Here is a 15,590-nt window from a genome sequence, read left to right on the forward strand (position 1 = left end):
CTTTTCACATAAAATTCCATCTTTACACGCGGAATTTCGGAAAACTTTGACTTTTGGGCTCAAAAAGAAATTTTGATGGTTTTTTTATAATGGAATATTAAAAAAAAACATTGGCACAACCTAGGAGGAATTTGACATTTTCTCAAGATTACGGCTTGGGCTTGGAGCAAGGGAAGAAGGTGCACTTCACACGCCATCACTGAGATTGGCAAAGGAAAGAAGACGCACTTCACGCGCCACCACTGAGATTTTCTCATTCTTCTTATGTTTCTTTGTGACCGTTAATTAAAACGTTAGATTTTTTCTTTTTTTTATTTTATGGAGCGGTCGTGTTTTTACTGGTGCTACGATAGTGCCAAACTATTGATTTTTGTCAATGTATTGGATTAGTTAATGTTTTGTTCTATTTTATGCTCTTGATTAATATTCGCATAGATTTCTTGCTTTTAATCTAACCAATTAATATCATGTTTTAGATCTTGACTTGAAAGATAATAGAATGAAAATAGGTTAAAAAATAAATATTGAGCAATATATGGTTAAGCCGACTAGAAATAATACCTAGTTTCAGCGTGCGATTTTAGGAAAAAATTTGAAATTCTATAGCTGTTAAGTGAGTTTTTTTGTTTAAATTATATTCAATTAAAAATAATTGGATTGTAATTTGTAAATAAAATTATTAATTCTAGAAATAGATTAAAAATTAATATAAAAATTTCGTCGTTACTTTAGACAATTATTTCTTGATTAAATCCAATACTTATAAATAATTTGATGTTTGATATCGTTGTGTGTTCTCGGTCATTTTCTTGAAATTTGAATTTGTCTTGAACTTAAACCGCCGTTTAATATTTAAGATCTTTGCTTTAGAATAATTTCGTTTATCTCAATTAGTTTAATTATTCATAAAAAAAATCACTTATTTTATTTAGTCTAGATTTAATTAAATAATTTATATCCTAGTATTTAAATATTATCAATTTACTATAATTTGATCTAGTTCACTTGCTAGATTTATTCCCAACCAAAATCGTCTGTAATTCGTCTACTCGGATGGGTTGACCACCCGGATAGGTGGATCTCATGGATCCATTGTCCACTCGAATAACAACGTGTTCACAATCAATTTTTTTTACTCCCAATAATTTATATTTTTTTGTAAAAGTAATTGTCAAATATTTTATATATGCATAGTAAAAGTTGGGATAATATTAAATTTTGTTGTTAAGCTTTTGGTGGGTAAATAAGACTCCACTAATAATAAAAAGTTATCTAATTTGAATAGTCCGTACGGGAAAATTAGCATTTTGGTCCTGTATATTGGTTTTTTTTTGTTTTGGTCCTGTATGTTGGCTTGTTTTGAAAAATATCCTGTAACTCAGTTTTTGTTTTGGATTTAGTCCTATATGTTGGCTTATTTTGGTTTTGGTCCTGTAAGTTGGTTTGTTTTTTTGTTTTTGTCCGGTATGTTATCATGTTTTGAAATTTAGAAGTTGACCTCTAATTTTTTTTATAATAAGTATTTTTTATGATTTCATGTTTTATCTGCTTATTGGTTTGAGATAATTACAACTAACTAATAAAAAAATATTTTTTTACGCTTAAACTTTTTTTTAATCTAAATAATTTTATAAAATCTAAAATATTTTAATTTAATGTATTAAATGTAATATAATTTTGTTCTTTTAAAAAGTAACAAACAAACATTCATTTATATCGTTCTCAACTGTAACCTCGATTTTTTTTATTTATTTGGCACTAAGTGTCGCCCATTTAGCAGCTATTAATGATCATATGACATAAATAAGTTCCACCTAAATTAAAAAAAATAGCTAAAAAATTAAAAATATATTTAAAACATACTTTCGTTCTTTTAAAAAGTAACACACTAATATTTTTTTATCGCTCTCAACTATGGTTGACTGTTTTTGTTCCGCTTTTCTCCAAAGCAGAGCTTTTTAGGTATGTTTCACGTTTATCACGCTTAATTGTCGCTTAAGCGTGCTTTTTAGAACATTGCAAATAAGGAAAATCTTGCTGCTCCTTCCAGTTTCGGCGATGAAGAAAAAATACAAAAAAAAATCCAAGTTATTGTATCCTTAAGAACATAATTATTATTTTGAAAAACAATTAGAAGGTCAAAATCTAGATTTTAAACCTAGTTTATTTATTTATAAAATCATAAAAAAAATATTTATTATAAAAGCTTAAGCGGTGATGTTTGATACCGTTATTAGTTTTCATTCATTTTTTAAAATTTGAATTTGTCTTGAATGTAAACCGTTGTTTAATATTTAAGATATTTTCTTTAGAATAATTTTGTTTATCTTAATTAGTTTAATTATTCACAAAAAATATCACTTCTTTTATTTAGTCTAGATTAAATTAATTAATTTATCTCATAGTGTTTAAATATTAGTCTGTAGATCGATTGTTAAACTCATCATCCATTTACTATAACTTGACCTAGTTAACTTGATATATTTATTCTCAACCAAAATCGTCGATTATTCGTCTACTCGGATGGGTTGACCACCCGGATAGGTTGATCTCATGGATCGACTATCCACTAAAATAACAACGTGTTCACCCGGATCGATCAATCACTTGAATTCTTCAGGTTTTCTAACCACATCAAAATCAGATTTTTTACATCCTAATAATTTATATTTTTGTAAAAGTAATTGTCAAATATTTTATATATGCATTGGGATAAAAATATAAATAATATTAAATTTTGTTGTTATTTTATATATAATTATATAAATCCTACCTATACTGGAACTACCTTAACATGCATCTAATGGTTGATATTTATCAATAAATGTAGGGTCCATTATTTTTTAGTGGACCCCGCAGGTATTAATAAATGATCATCCTTAAATCTATCATGGGGTAATGTCTGGATAGGTAGGGTAAATAAGACTCCACTAATAATAAAAAGTTTTCTAATTTGAGAGCTCGCCATGATAACATTGTTCGGAATATCTTACAATAAGCAACATCTGTGATGTCATACAAATCTGCTTTCGCGTAGATTTTGTCAATATGAACTTGAGGATCACTAGTTCCATCAAACTCAAGTAGGTTAGGGATTTTGACTCCCTTAGGAAATTCTTCAGATAAAATGGCGTTAGTGAACGGGCTCCGATGTATAGGCAAGATTGCCAAAGAATTATCTCCAGTTATATATGTGTGAGATTCATCTCCACGGGTTCGATTAGTGGTTTTGTTTTTGTCAGAGACGTCGTGAACTGTGTGAGCACTTGCTTCCCCCTCTTTAGGAGTAGTATTTTTCTCGCTCCCCTCATGATATTTGTCATTCACTTTAGACTTAGTTTTATTTGGGTTTTTTACCGGGATCATGAGATGAGAGCCCTCTTATATGATATCTCTTGTCGGTGCTTTGGCGTTGATGGGATTCCACGAACTGAGCGATCGCTTAAGTTGCTGCACATGCGGCTGTTTCTTCCATTAAGGTTGTCAACGTATCCTGCGTGAAACTAAATCCAGACGGTGGTTTTGAGATTGGAGGTAGGTCTCCATTGCGATTATTTCCTTGAGATGTTTGTGGTGGAGTATGCATTCTCAATGATACAGTGAACAATTTCCCACAGACGGCGCCAAGCTAATGTAGCAAAAAAAAGATATTACCCGATTAGAGAAAATATGGGTAGCTTTTGGAGATCTGAATAGCCGGATTAATCTCGAACTGTTCCAAAAACCAAATTTCGTGGGTTGTTACCTGAATCACAAAGCAAAGTGAGTAGCGCCGGGGGTTGCCCTGCGAATACACTCCGATACTCAAGTCAGTATTTGCCCAATAAAAATTATAGAGAACTAGAGCATGCGACTGTCGAGAACGTACCTTAACAATGAGAGGACTTGAGCTATTTATAGATAGTCAGAGAGTTTCATAGGCTTGAGCCTTTTATGGGCTTTTAAAAATTTATAGGACTTGATAAAGTGTCCAAATAAATAACTAAATAATATGAGACCCGAATGGATTAAGTGACTAGGCTTAGGCCCCGGAGAAATTTAAATTGGGTCATAACTCATCACCAATTATCAATGCATGCTTTGATACCATAAATTTAGTGACTCATCCCGGAATTACTAACAAACCAAAGCTTAAGCATTCAATTAACCTAAACAAGATAATCAAAAGAAACAATAGGAAACTTAAATACTCAAATACTACCGAAAGAAAAATCGGTTCCCAAATAAATATATCAAGAATCAAATACAACTCCATCGAAAACATAATCCTAAAGTCTCTATACAGAAAACTTGAAACGATAAAATCCACCCTGCAACTCAACGACCGCTACCACCCGGTCCGTCCAACCTAAGTCCTGCCCCGTGAAATGGGGTGTCCAAAGAAATACCATGGACGTGAGCAAATAATTCCCAATAGGAATGTAAGAGTATACAGGTGCTATGAATGCAAATACAAGTGGAAGGTACCAGGAAACCTATCCAAGTAGAATATTGCTCAGTCAAAGGTGCCATGGTATGTAGCACAATAGGCCGTCGCATCAGGAGGTACTCCCATACCATACAACGTGGGCATAACCGGATCCAAAAATATGGTATTCATCCACAAAATATAACGAGGATGAGCGACCCTCTACTGGTTATATCAATGATAAAGGCTCAACGTGATAATGTATGCAACATAATATTCGCGACATAATAAATACACAAATAATTAATGCTACATAAAACATTCAATCATAGAACAAGCATACTTAACAATTGGTTGAATGTTTTCACGCAGGATAAAGTCTTGACAACTAAAAATAAAGTCAAACTATACAATACCATGTCGGAATTCATCCGAAAAATGAGGAAAAATCTTAAAGAAGAATGCAAAAGATTTTAAGAAAATAGGTGTCCAGACCCTGTGTCGCGTCTGGACCATGGTCCATGCACCATTGTAAAAACATTCTCGAAAAATTGCATAAATTTAGTGCACGGACCCACGTCAAGACCATGTACGTGGGTTCCATCTTTAAACAGAGAGCCTATGCCTTTTCACATAAAATTCCATCTTTACACGCGGAATTTCGGATAACTTTGAAACTTTCTTTTGGGCTAAAAAGAAATTTTGATGGTTTTTTTTATAATGGAATATTAAAAAAAAATCATTGGCACAACCTGGGAGGAATTTGACATTTTCTCAAGATTACGGCTTGGGCTTGGAGCAAGGGAAGAAGGTGCACTTCACACGCCATCACTGAGATTGGCAAAGGAAAGAAGACGCACTTCACGCGCCACCACTGAGATTTTCTCATTCTTCTTATATTTCTTTGTGACCGTTAATTAAAACGTTAGATTTTTTCTTGTTTTTATTTTATGGAGCGGTCGTGTTTTTACTGGTGCTACGATAGCGCCAAACTATTGATTTTTGTCCATGCATTGGATTAGTTAATGTTTTGTTCTATTTTATGCTCTTGATTAATATTCGCATAGATTTATTGCTTTTAATCTGACCAATTAATATCATGTTTTAGTCTTGACTCGAAAGAGAATAGAATGAAAATAGGTTAAAAAATAAATATTGAGAAATATATGGTTAAGCCGACTAGAAATAATACCTATTTTCAGCGTACGATTTTAGGAAAAAAATTGAAATTCTATAGTTGTTAAGTGAGTTTTTTGTTTAAATTATATTCAATTAAAAATAATTGGATTGTAATTTGTAAATGAAATTATTAATTCTAGAAATATATTAAAATTTAATATAAGAAATTTCGTCGTTATTTTAGAAAATTATTTCTTGATTAAGTCCAATACTTATAAATAATTTGATGTTTGATATCGTTGTGTTCTCAGTCATTTTATTGAAATTTGAATTTGTTTTGAACTTAAACCGCCATTTAATATTTAAGATATTTGCTTTAGAATAATTTCCTTTATCTCAATTAGTTTAATTATTCATAAAAAAATCACTTATTTTATTTAGTCTAGATTAAATTAAAATAATTTATATCCTAGTATTTAAATATTATTAATTTACTATAATTTGATCTAGTTCGCTTGCTAGATTTATTCTCAACCAAATCGTCTGTAATTCGTCTGCTCGGATGGGTTGACCACCCGGATAGGTGGATCTCATGGATCCATTGTCCACTCAAATAACAACGTGTTCACAATCAATTTTTTTTTACATCTCAATAATTTATATATTTTGTAAAAGTAATTGTCAATATTATTTTTATATATGCAAAGTAAAACTTGGGATAATATTAAATTTTGTTGTTAAGATTTTGGTGGGTAAATAAGACTCCACTAATAAAAAAAGTTATCTAATTTGAATAGTCCGTACAGTACCTTCGGCAAAACTCGAACTCCCTCCATAAGAAAAACTGCAATACTGTTCATCGGCAACTCCATTGTGACATATTTGGGTCAAGAAAATTAAAGATATGGCTGCTAAAGAGTGAAGAAAGATTTATAATTTCTAAAGTACCTACACCATCGGGCAAAAATTCCTCCATTGGCAAAACTCCCCTTCAATCGGGAACTCCATGGTGGCAAAACTCCCTTCTTGATTTTTTGACCAAGAATATGGCAAATGGTCGGCTCCATTTGCGTTTGCATTGGAGAGGTTGGCATCATTCGGGTCGTACGCGTGGAATGAAATAAAACTGATATTGGGTGTTGAGGATGAGCTCCGAAAGTTGCAAAGAACTATGTTCATGGTTCAAGATTTGGTAGATAGCGTGGAGTGTAGTCCGTTTAGGTTTACGAGAGGAAGCAATGCTTGGAAAACATGGTTCGAAGATATCAAAAAACTCTCTTATGATGCCGATGCTCTTCTAGATGACATCTCGTTACATCTCTCCACCTTCGGTTCTGTGGGAACCGCTGAAAGAGACGAGGTTCGTAAAATTGTTCTTTCATCAAGTACTTTGACACTACCTCATGACATAAATGTATTGCACAACAAGTTGGAACTTCTTGCTAAAGAAATGGAGAGACTACTGATGATTGAAAGCATGAAAAATAGATTCAGCATTGTGTCGCCTATACATGACTTTATATCCACTAGTTCACTGATCGATGAGAATAATGTTATTGGGAGGGAAGCTGAACAACTAGCTTGTGTTATCAATTTGCTCGCAAATGAACCAGAAATGGGTAACTTTTCGGTAATGTCGCTAGTGGGGATGGCTGGAATCGGTAAGACAACCCTTGCAAAATTGGTTTACAATGATGATTTGGTAAACTCCAATTTTCAGAAGAAAATGTGGGTCACTGTTTCGATGAACTTTGATTTGATTAAGATCACAAAATATATGATAGAAGCTTTGACAGGGAATAGTTGCACTTTGTCCGACTTGAATTCTGTTCAAGTCCTTCTTCAAAAGTCAATTAGGGGGTTTAAATTTTTGCTTGTCTTGGACGATTGTTGGACTGAAAATAACGATGATTGGGATGAATTTTACTTTCCTTTAAGATATGGTGCCAAAGTAAAATAATTGTGACCACAAGAAGTGCCAAAGTTTCATAATCTGTTAGATCTTATAAAACACATTCTCTCCAACATTTATCGGACAAGCACTGTTGGGATTTGATGAAACAAAGAATGTTATTCTCCGTAGAGGAACAAGAGAATTTGAAATCTATCGGCAAAGAGATTGCAAAAAAATGCAAAGGTTTACCTTTGGCTGCCAAGACATTGGGAAGTTTATTGTCAAATTCAGGATCCAGCGAAGACCAGTGGCTTTGTATATTGAACAGTAAGCTGTGGAACTTGCCAGAAGACAAAATATTCCCGGCTTTGATGCTTAGTTTTCTCCATCTTCCCCCGGCGCTACAAAAATGTTTTGCATATTGTTCTCTTTTTCCCAAAAATCACGAGTTTGAAGTTGAGGAACTCGTTCTTTTGTGGATGGCAGAGGGGTTCATTCGACCCATAGAAGGAATGAGATTGGAAGACATAGGAAGCAAGTATTTCGATGATCATTATTTGAGGTCGTTCTTCGAACAAGATACAAATGCAAGGAATGAAACTGTCTACAAAATGCATGATCTCATCCATGACATGTCACAAATGGTTTCTAGTGATATATGCTTCCAAGTCATTGACATGTCAGATGACTACCCCTTATTTGGAAATACTTGTCACTTGTCGATGCTTCGAGATAGTTTGAATCCAATACATCTGAAGGCCTCGGAGAAAAATGAAAGGTTGAGGACATTTTTGATGATCAATAAGAATGGTGCTGATGGGGGACAGCTAGATAATGATTTTTTCTCCCATTTGCGATCTTTGCGGGTGTTGGATCTGACTCGAATTGGCCTTAGTGAATTCACCATCAGTTCTTCTAAGCCCTTGAAGTTTCTTCGTTATCTTAATCTCTCAGAAAACAAGATTTCAAGAGTACCAAACTCCATATGTCGTCTTTTTGCTTTACAAACACTGAAACTAAAAAATTGCACTCAAATTACAGCATTTCCTGAAGACACAAAAAATATCTCCAAATTACGACATCTGGATTTGGATATAATAGAACAGCTTGTCCATATGCCACCAAATTTTGGAAGGCTAACTGAACTCCAAGCTCTTTCTGCGTTCATAGTCGGAGACAAAAAGGAAAATGGTATCGCACAAATAAGCAATATGAATTCACTGAGGGGATCACTCTGCATTAAAAACATGGATCAAGTCACAGATGTTGCAGAGGCCATTGAGGCCAAGCTGCACGAGAAGCTGTTTTTGGACAATCTCGAGCTACAATGGGTGGATTTGGGAAATTTTTCTCAGGGTTCTCTAGAACAGGCACAAAATCTACATGATTCGGTTCTCGAAAATCTTCGGCCTCATCAAAATTTGAAAGAATTGGCCATTAAGAAGTATTGTGGAAGATTCTATCCAACTTGGCTCAGTGATCCAAGTCGCAAAATTACGCGCATTCACTTGGCAAGGCTCAAGTATTGTGATAGTCTTCCACCTCTTGGACAGCTTCCTTCCCTAGAGTTTTTTCATATATCGAATCTGCCTGTTTTGGAGTTGATCGATGAGAATTTTTATGGTACAGAGAAGTTCCCATCATTGGAATCTTTCGAAGTAGAAAACATGGATAAATTGATCAACTGGGAATTCACAAATACAGTTGATGTCATGCCTCTCCTTCAAATTTTCAGAATTCATGGTTGCCCAAGTTTGACAAATGTGCCTATAAACTTGAGATCCCATCCGAATTTGAATATCAGTGACTGCCCAAACCTAGCAATGGTGCTTCCATAACGAGTAGTGAATTCTTGGTTCATCACAATCAGTTTTATGTTCAGGTACAACATGTTTAATTCAAGTGGCATGCCTATTAAAACAAAATTGAATTTGGCTAACCAGTAACCATGGTGTTGGTTTTGTCTATTGTACAGGGGAGATTACAGATTATTGAAGCAGCTCAATTGGCGATTTGACTTATACATGGTGGGCATGGAATTGGGCATAAAAGAACTCTATATATATATATATACTAAAAAAATGTACGTGCGTTGCACGTAACAACAATTTTATTTGATTGAGACCAAAATTATCAAATTTCGAATGTTTAGCTTTTTTAAAATCAAGTGTTATACTTTTTACGGGCAATTTCAAACTTCAGTCACCATGATTCAATATCTAAAAGCTACTGAAGTGGTCATACGACCTATTTAACTTTTGTTTTTTGTTATATTTGTCGGTTTCTGATCGACGGTTTTTTGTAGTGATATTGTATGTTTATGCATTGAGTTTGATTTATTTTTTAGCTAAAAATTTTAAAGCAATAACATATGTTATATATTTATTGAAAAACGTAAAATATATATTTGTTACAAGCTGTAGAATCAAGAGATTTGCGTTTTATTAAAAACTATAGTTAGTGATAATTATGTAACACAAATCTTTTCGATCGTATCACAGTTCAAAGAAACACATGTTTCAATTGTTAAACCCAAGTAACAATTATTGCACCCAAACAATCACTTTATCAAGAATTATGCTTTCAATCAAAATGAATCGAAACTACATGACTCTGATATTAATTATATGAACAAACACGTATCGCTTTAACAAAATTTATAGTTGATGATAACAATACGACTCAAAATTTTAAAAAATACAAAATCTCAAGCGCCATGTTTCGATTAATTCTCTCATAGACTATTATTGCACCCCCATCATAAACAATTTATGTTAAATGATATTTTTTATTATATTTATTTTTAAGAAAAAAAGGTTAATTTTTTTTTTCTGAGAAATGATTTTTTGATTCATTAACTTGTCCAAATTTGAGTTTTAGTCCATTGAGTTGTCAAATAATTTCTTAATATATATGTGAAAATACACATAATCATAAACACGTGGGGCGAAATGAGTATATTTTTTTTAGAGAAAATTGCTTTTTGGGTCCTGTATATTTGTCACTTTGCAATTTCAGTCCTTTATATTTTCAGATTTCAGTTTTAGTTCGTTATCTTTATTTTTTTTTTGGCAATTTTAGTATTTTTTTTCCGATGTGGCGCTGACGTGACACCAATTCAGTGCTGATGAGGAGCTGACGTTTACAATGCCACGTAAGCATTTTCAAATAAAAAAGACCAAAATTACCAAAAATCGAAACATGTAGGACTAAAACTAAAATATGAAAACATAAAGGTCCAAAATCGCAAAATAACAAACATACAGGACCAAATTTACAGTTTTTCCGATGTTTTACCTTGGACAAGAAAATATTAATGTTGTTTATTACATTATTAGTCCTTAAAATTTAAAAATTAGACAAAATTATTAATTATTAGGTGAAAAATGATAATAACTAAAGTGTCACTTTTATTTCATATTAAATATCATATGTCATATTTTTTTTATCAATTTATCTCTATTAAATTCATATTATTAACTACTTGTATAATTATTTTATTTTATTAAAATTTCATTAAATAAGGGTAAAATGAAAATTTTCTTTATAAAATTTATTTTTTCAAACAGTTTCTTAATATGCATGTGAAAATACACACAAGCCTAAATAAATGGAAAAAAATGAGTATATATTTTTTTTACTTGATTACATTTGTAGTCCCTAAAATTTTCATAAATATTACAAAAAAATATTAATTATTAAATAAAAAATGATAATAACTAAAGTATAAATTTATAGATATATATAGATATAGACAAATAAATAAATTAAGACATATTTCAATTAATATAATAATTTTTTAGTTTAAGAAATGAATTAAGTTTAACAATTAATTAATCTACTTTGAATAATAAATCAATGGACACAAAATTAAGATAAATTTCAATTAATAACTTTTTTAATTTAAGACATGAATTAAATATTAACAATTAATATACCTTGAATAAATAAATGGACAAAAATTAATCATTCTTGACTAATCTAGAAAATGAAATGAAAAAACCTAAAAAAACATTGGAAATGACAAAAATGTTTAATTAATAGTATGTAAGACAAATGACAAATTAAAAAATTCACAATTGAAAGTCATATATATATTTACAAGAGTAGTATATATATATATATATATATAATTTTGATACCGGCCTGCACCCTAGGGGTGAAGGGTAACATGGGCACCGCCTACGTGGCGGTCCATGATTGGTCGGCCGTTTTTTGTAAAAAAAAAATAATAAAATTTGTGTGGTTGTGGGCGCGCCACGTTGGCAGGTGCCCACAGGTGTGCAGGGTAAGGGTGTGCAGGGTATTATTTCTGTATATATATATATACAGTTTTGTTATGCTGCCCACCACCATACCCACCTATGAGGTGGCACTCATCCATTGGATGAACCATTTGTATATGATTCATCTCATCCATTGGATGATTGTCACCTCATAGGTGGGCATGGAGTTGGGCACGGGAGGTGGGCATCATAACATAACTCTATATATATATATATATATATATATATATATATATATATCCTTTTGAGCATGCATTGATTCAATCCAGAAACATGCACTTATTATTAATTGACGCAAATGAATTAACGGTTAAATTTCAAGTCTCCGATCCATAAAATTATTATTGGATGAAATGCTAAGAGACTTATAAATTTATACAGAGTTAATACTCACGGAAACGGTTGACGGTATTGAATGAGACTTGTCCAATGAAAGTGATGAAGTGAATCCCTTTCCAAATCTCAGCATCTGAAATTTTCTTGGAAGTCATTGCATTTCGACATATAACTATATTATCTGTATACGCAAGCTTAATGTCATATTTTGCTGTGGTGGGATCATCTGGAATTTGACCTCGAGCACTTTTGAATGACGAAACAGAATCTATATACGCAGTTTCACACGCTTGCAATACGTATTTGTAACCTGGTTTTAATCCGGGCTGCTTCATCTGCTCTTGCACGTAAGACTGTCTCTTGCTTACGTTCGAGATGGCGAACTCGAGTAAAGCGATCGAAATACTTTGCAGATCTTTTGCTGCTGCAGTACGAGGTTCAGATTCGAGAGTTTTGATGCACATCTCTGTGTCAAATCCTTGGATCTCCTTGCTAGTACTTCCGCAGACATCTTTTACAAGGGACGACAGAGAAGAAGCAACTTGGGGAACCGACGAAAGTACCACAAAGCTCAAGATAGCTATTGAAACAGCCACACAAGCCATTACTTTTTCTTTGATATTTTTTCTCATGTGATATATGTTGGTGTATTTGGTTTTGATGGGATATATATATATATATATATATATATATATATATATATATATATATTGTGTCTATATGCCAAGAAATAAAGTGGGATTATGTGCAACAAATAAGATTAAATGGGATTATCTATTTTGGAATACGATAATCGATTCTGATTTTGAAATGATGAAATTCATGATGAATTCAGATTTTGGAGGTTGACTATAGAGATTTTTGTTATTTTTTCCTTGGTGAAATTTTGTATGGGTTCTATTCAATCCAGAGTTTTAATGTTTTTTAATGACTTTTTAAAATGATAGACTTATGTGTAGTTGATAGATTTTTATTGTCTTTTATAGAATCGCAAAGATTTACAAAGAGATTTCCATGGATTTTTTGTAGACTGTTCGCAGGATTTTTATAAAGATTTGTAAACTTTTTATACAATTACATGAATTTGTATTTTTTAATATATATTATATTATTATTTTTCTTTTTTTCTTTGAAATAAAAATTATTTGAAATAAATAATAACTTTATTTGAAATATTTTTTTTAATTTATTGATGAAAATGAATTTCATTTATTTTAAATGTGTATATATATATATTGTGTCTATATGCCAAGAAATAAAGTGGGATTATGTGCAACAAATAAGATTAAATGGGATTATCTATTTTGGAATACGATAATCGATTCTGATTTTGAAATGATGAAATTCATGATGAATTCAGATTTTGGAGGTTGACTATATATAGAGATTTTTGTTATATTTTCCTTGGTGAAATTTTTTATGGGTGGTATTCAATCTAGAGTTTTAATGCCTTTAAATGACTTTTTAAAATGATAGACTTATGTGTAGTTGATAGATTTTTATTGATTTTTTATAGAATCGCAAGGATTTACAAAGAGACTTCCATGGATTTTTTTGTAGACTGTTCGCAGGATTTTTATAAAGATTTGTAAACTTTTTATACAATTACATGAATTTGTATTTTTTAATATATATTATATTCTTTTTTTCTTTTTTTCTTTGAAATAAAAATTATTGACATAAATAATAAATTTATTTGAAATATTTTTTTTAATTTATTGATGAAAATGAATTTCATTTATTTTAAATATATATATATATATTAATGTAACAAAACTAAAAACTAAAACTTTTGTGGTTCTATAAAGTTAATTTTTTTAAAAAAACATATGATAACTTATAAATTATTTTATCAATTATATCAAAAAAATTTATTTCTCATTTCATATTATAATTGAGATACGTATTTAAACGTACGTATAACCCACATGCCATTGTGCCCACAATAATATTACTTCTTAGAACCAATAAATTATTATTAATGATTTATTTATTTCATAAATAATTTTTTTTCAAATAAACTTACTAAATTTTATATGTTGAGTTGTTTGGAAAAAAAAAAAGTGTGTTATAGATAATTTGTTGTAGATGATTATTGAGATTAGGTTTATCATGTTATCTATTATTCAAATCTGTAAATACACTCTATAAATAGAGGCCTCCAATAGTGAATAAAGCATTCCTATTCATTCTCTCATCTCCGTATTTCTTATCATTTTTAACACGTTATCAGCACGAGTGCTCATTGAGATTAATGATGAAATATCACGATGAATGCCTCGCAGACAGTGGTACAACACATACCATCCTTCAAAATAAAAGATACTTTTTGGAATTAACATTAGCTGAAAATAATGTTATAACAATATCAGGTGCATCAAAAATTATTGAAGGCTATGGAAATGCAAAAATCATTTTACCAAATTATACAAGCCTATACATTGAAAATGCACTATATGCTAGCAAATCCAGCAGAAATTTGCTCAGCTTTAAATATATCCGTCTAAATGGATATCATATTGAAACATTAAATGAGAATAATGTTGAATACCTTGATATTACATCTATTATATCTGGCTAGAAGCAGATAAAAGAAAAGTTATGTGCACTCCCTTCTGGGATGTATTTTACCACAATAAAAGCAGTTGAAGCAAACACTTGCACAAACCAAAAGTTTATCGACCAACAAAGCTTCAAACTATGGCATGATCGGCTTGGTCACCCTGGGGCAACAATGATGCGCAAAATAAAAATGAACTCACATGGACACCCTTTAAAGAACCAGAAGATTCTTTTGCATAATGATTATTCATGTGTACCTTGTTCACAAGGCAAACTAATTATAAGACTTTCCCTACAAAGGTTGATGTTGAAATTTCAACCTTCTTGGAAAGAATCCATGGAGATATTTGTGGGCCTATACACCCACCATGTGGACCATTTCGCTATTTCATGATATTGATTGATGCGTCTACTAGATGGTCACATGTGGGTTTGATTTCAACTCGAAATATAGCATTTTCTAGATTACTTGCGCAAATTATTAAATTACGAGCTCAATTCCCAGATTATTCAATCAAGAAAATTTGTCTTGATAATGCTGCTGAGTTTAAATCGCAGGCATTTGATGAATATTATATATCAATAGGGATTTCAGTTGAGCATTCAGTTGCCCATGTTCATACACAAAATGGCTTAGCAGAGGCATTTATTAAACGGTTGCAGTTAATTGCTAGGCCATTACTAATGAGAACGAAACTTCAATCTTCTGCGTGGAGCCATGCCATAATACATGCTGCATCATTGGTTCGCATAAGACCAACTAATTATCACCAGTACTCACCCTTACAACTTGCTTACGGTCGAGAACCTGATGTTTCTCACCTTCGAGTATTTGGTTGTGCAGTTCAAGTCCCTCTCCCACCCACACAACCAACCAAAATGGGTCCACAACGTAGAATTGGGATTTATGTGGGATTTGATTCACCATCTATTATTAGATATTTGGAACCTTTGACAGGTGATCTTTTTACTACGAGGTTTGCAG

The 15,590-nt window shown here is 31.7% G+C and overlaps 2 protein-coding genes across 2 annotated transcripts; both read left to right on the forward strand.

Annotated features, from left to right (window-relative positions):
• The first annotated feature begins 6,704 nt into the window (after nt 1-6,704).
• Nucleotides 6,705-7,487, forward strand: LOC140874371 (putative disease resistance RPP13-like protein 1). The gene has a single exon (XM_073277657.1). It carries the CDS (start codon nt 6,705-6,707, stop codon nt 7,485-7,487), a length of 783 nt encoding a protein of 260 aa, XP_073133758.1.
• Nucleotides 7,488-7,594: 107 nt separating this feature from the next.
• On the forward strand, nt 7,595-9,259 carry LOC140874372 (putative disease resistance protein At3g14460). Its single transcript, XM_073277658.1, has one exon. The coding sequence runs from the start codon at nt 7,595-7,597 to the stop codon at nt 9,257-9,259; it is 1,665 nt and encodes a 554-aa protein (XP_073133759.1).
• The last annotated feature ends 6,331 nt before the right edge of the window (nt 9,260-15,590 follow it).

Source organism: Henckelia pumila, chromosome 1 (genome assembly GCF_033568475.1).
Source record: "Henckelia pumila isolate YLH828 chromosome 1, ASM3356847v2, whole genome shotgun sequence".
In the NCBI taxonomy this organism is placed as follows: Eukaryota; Viridiplantae; Streptophyta; class Magnoliopsida; order Lamiales; family Gesneriaceae; genus Henckelia; species Henckelia pumila.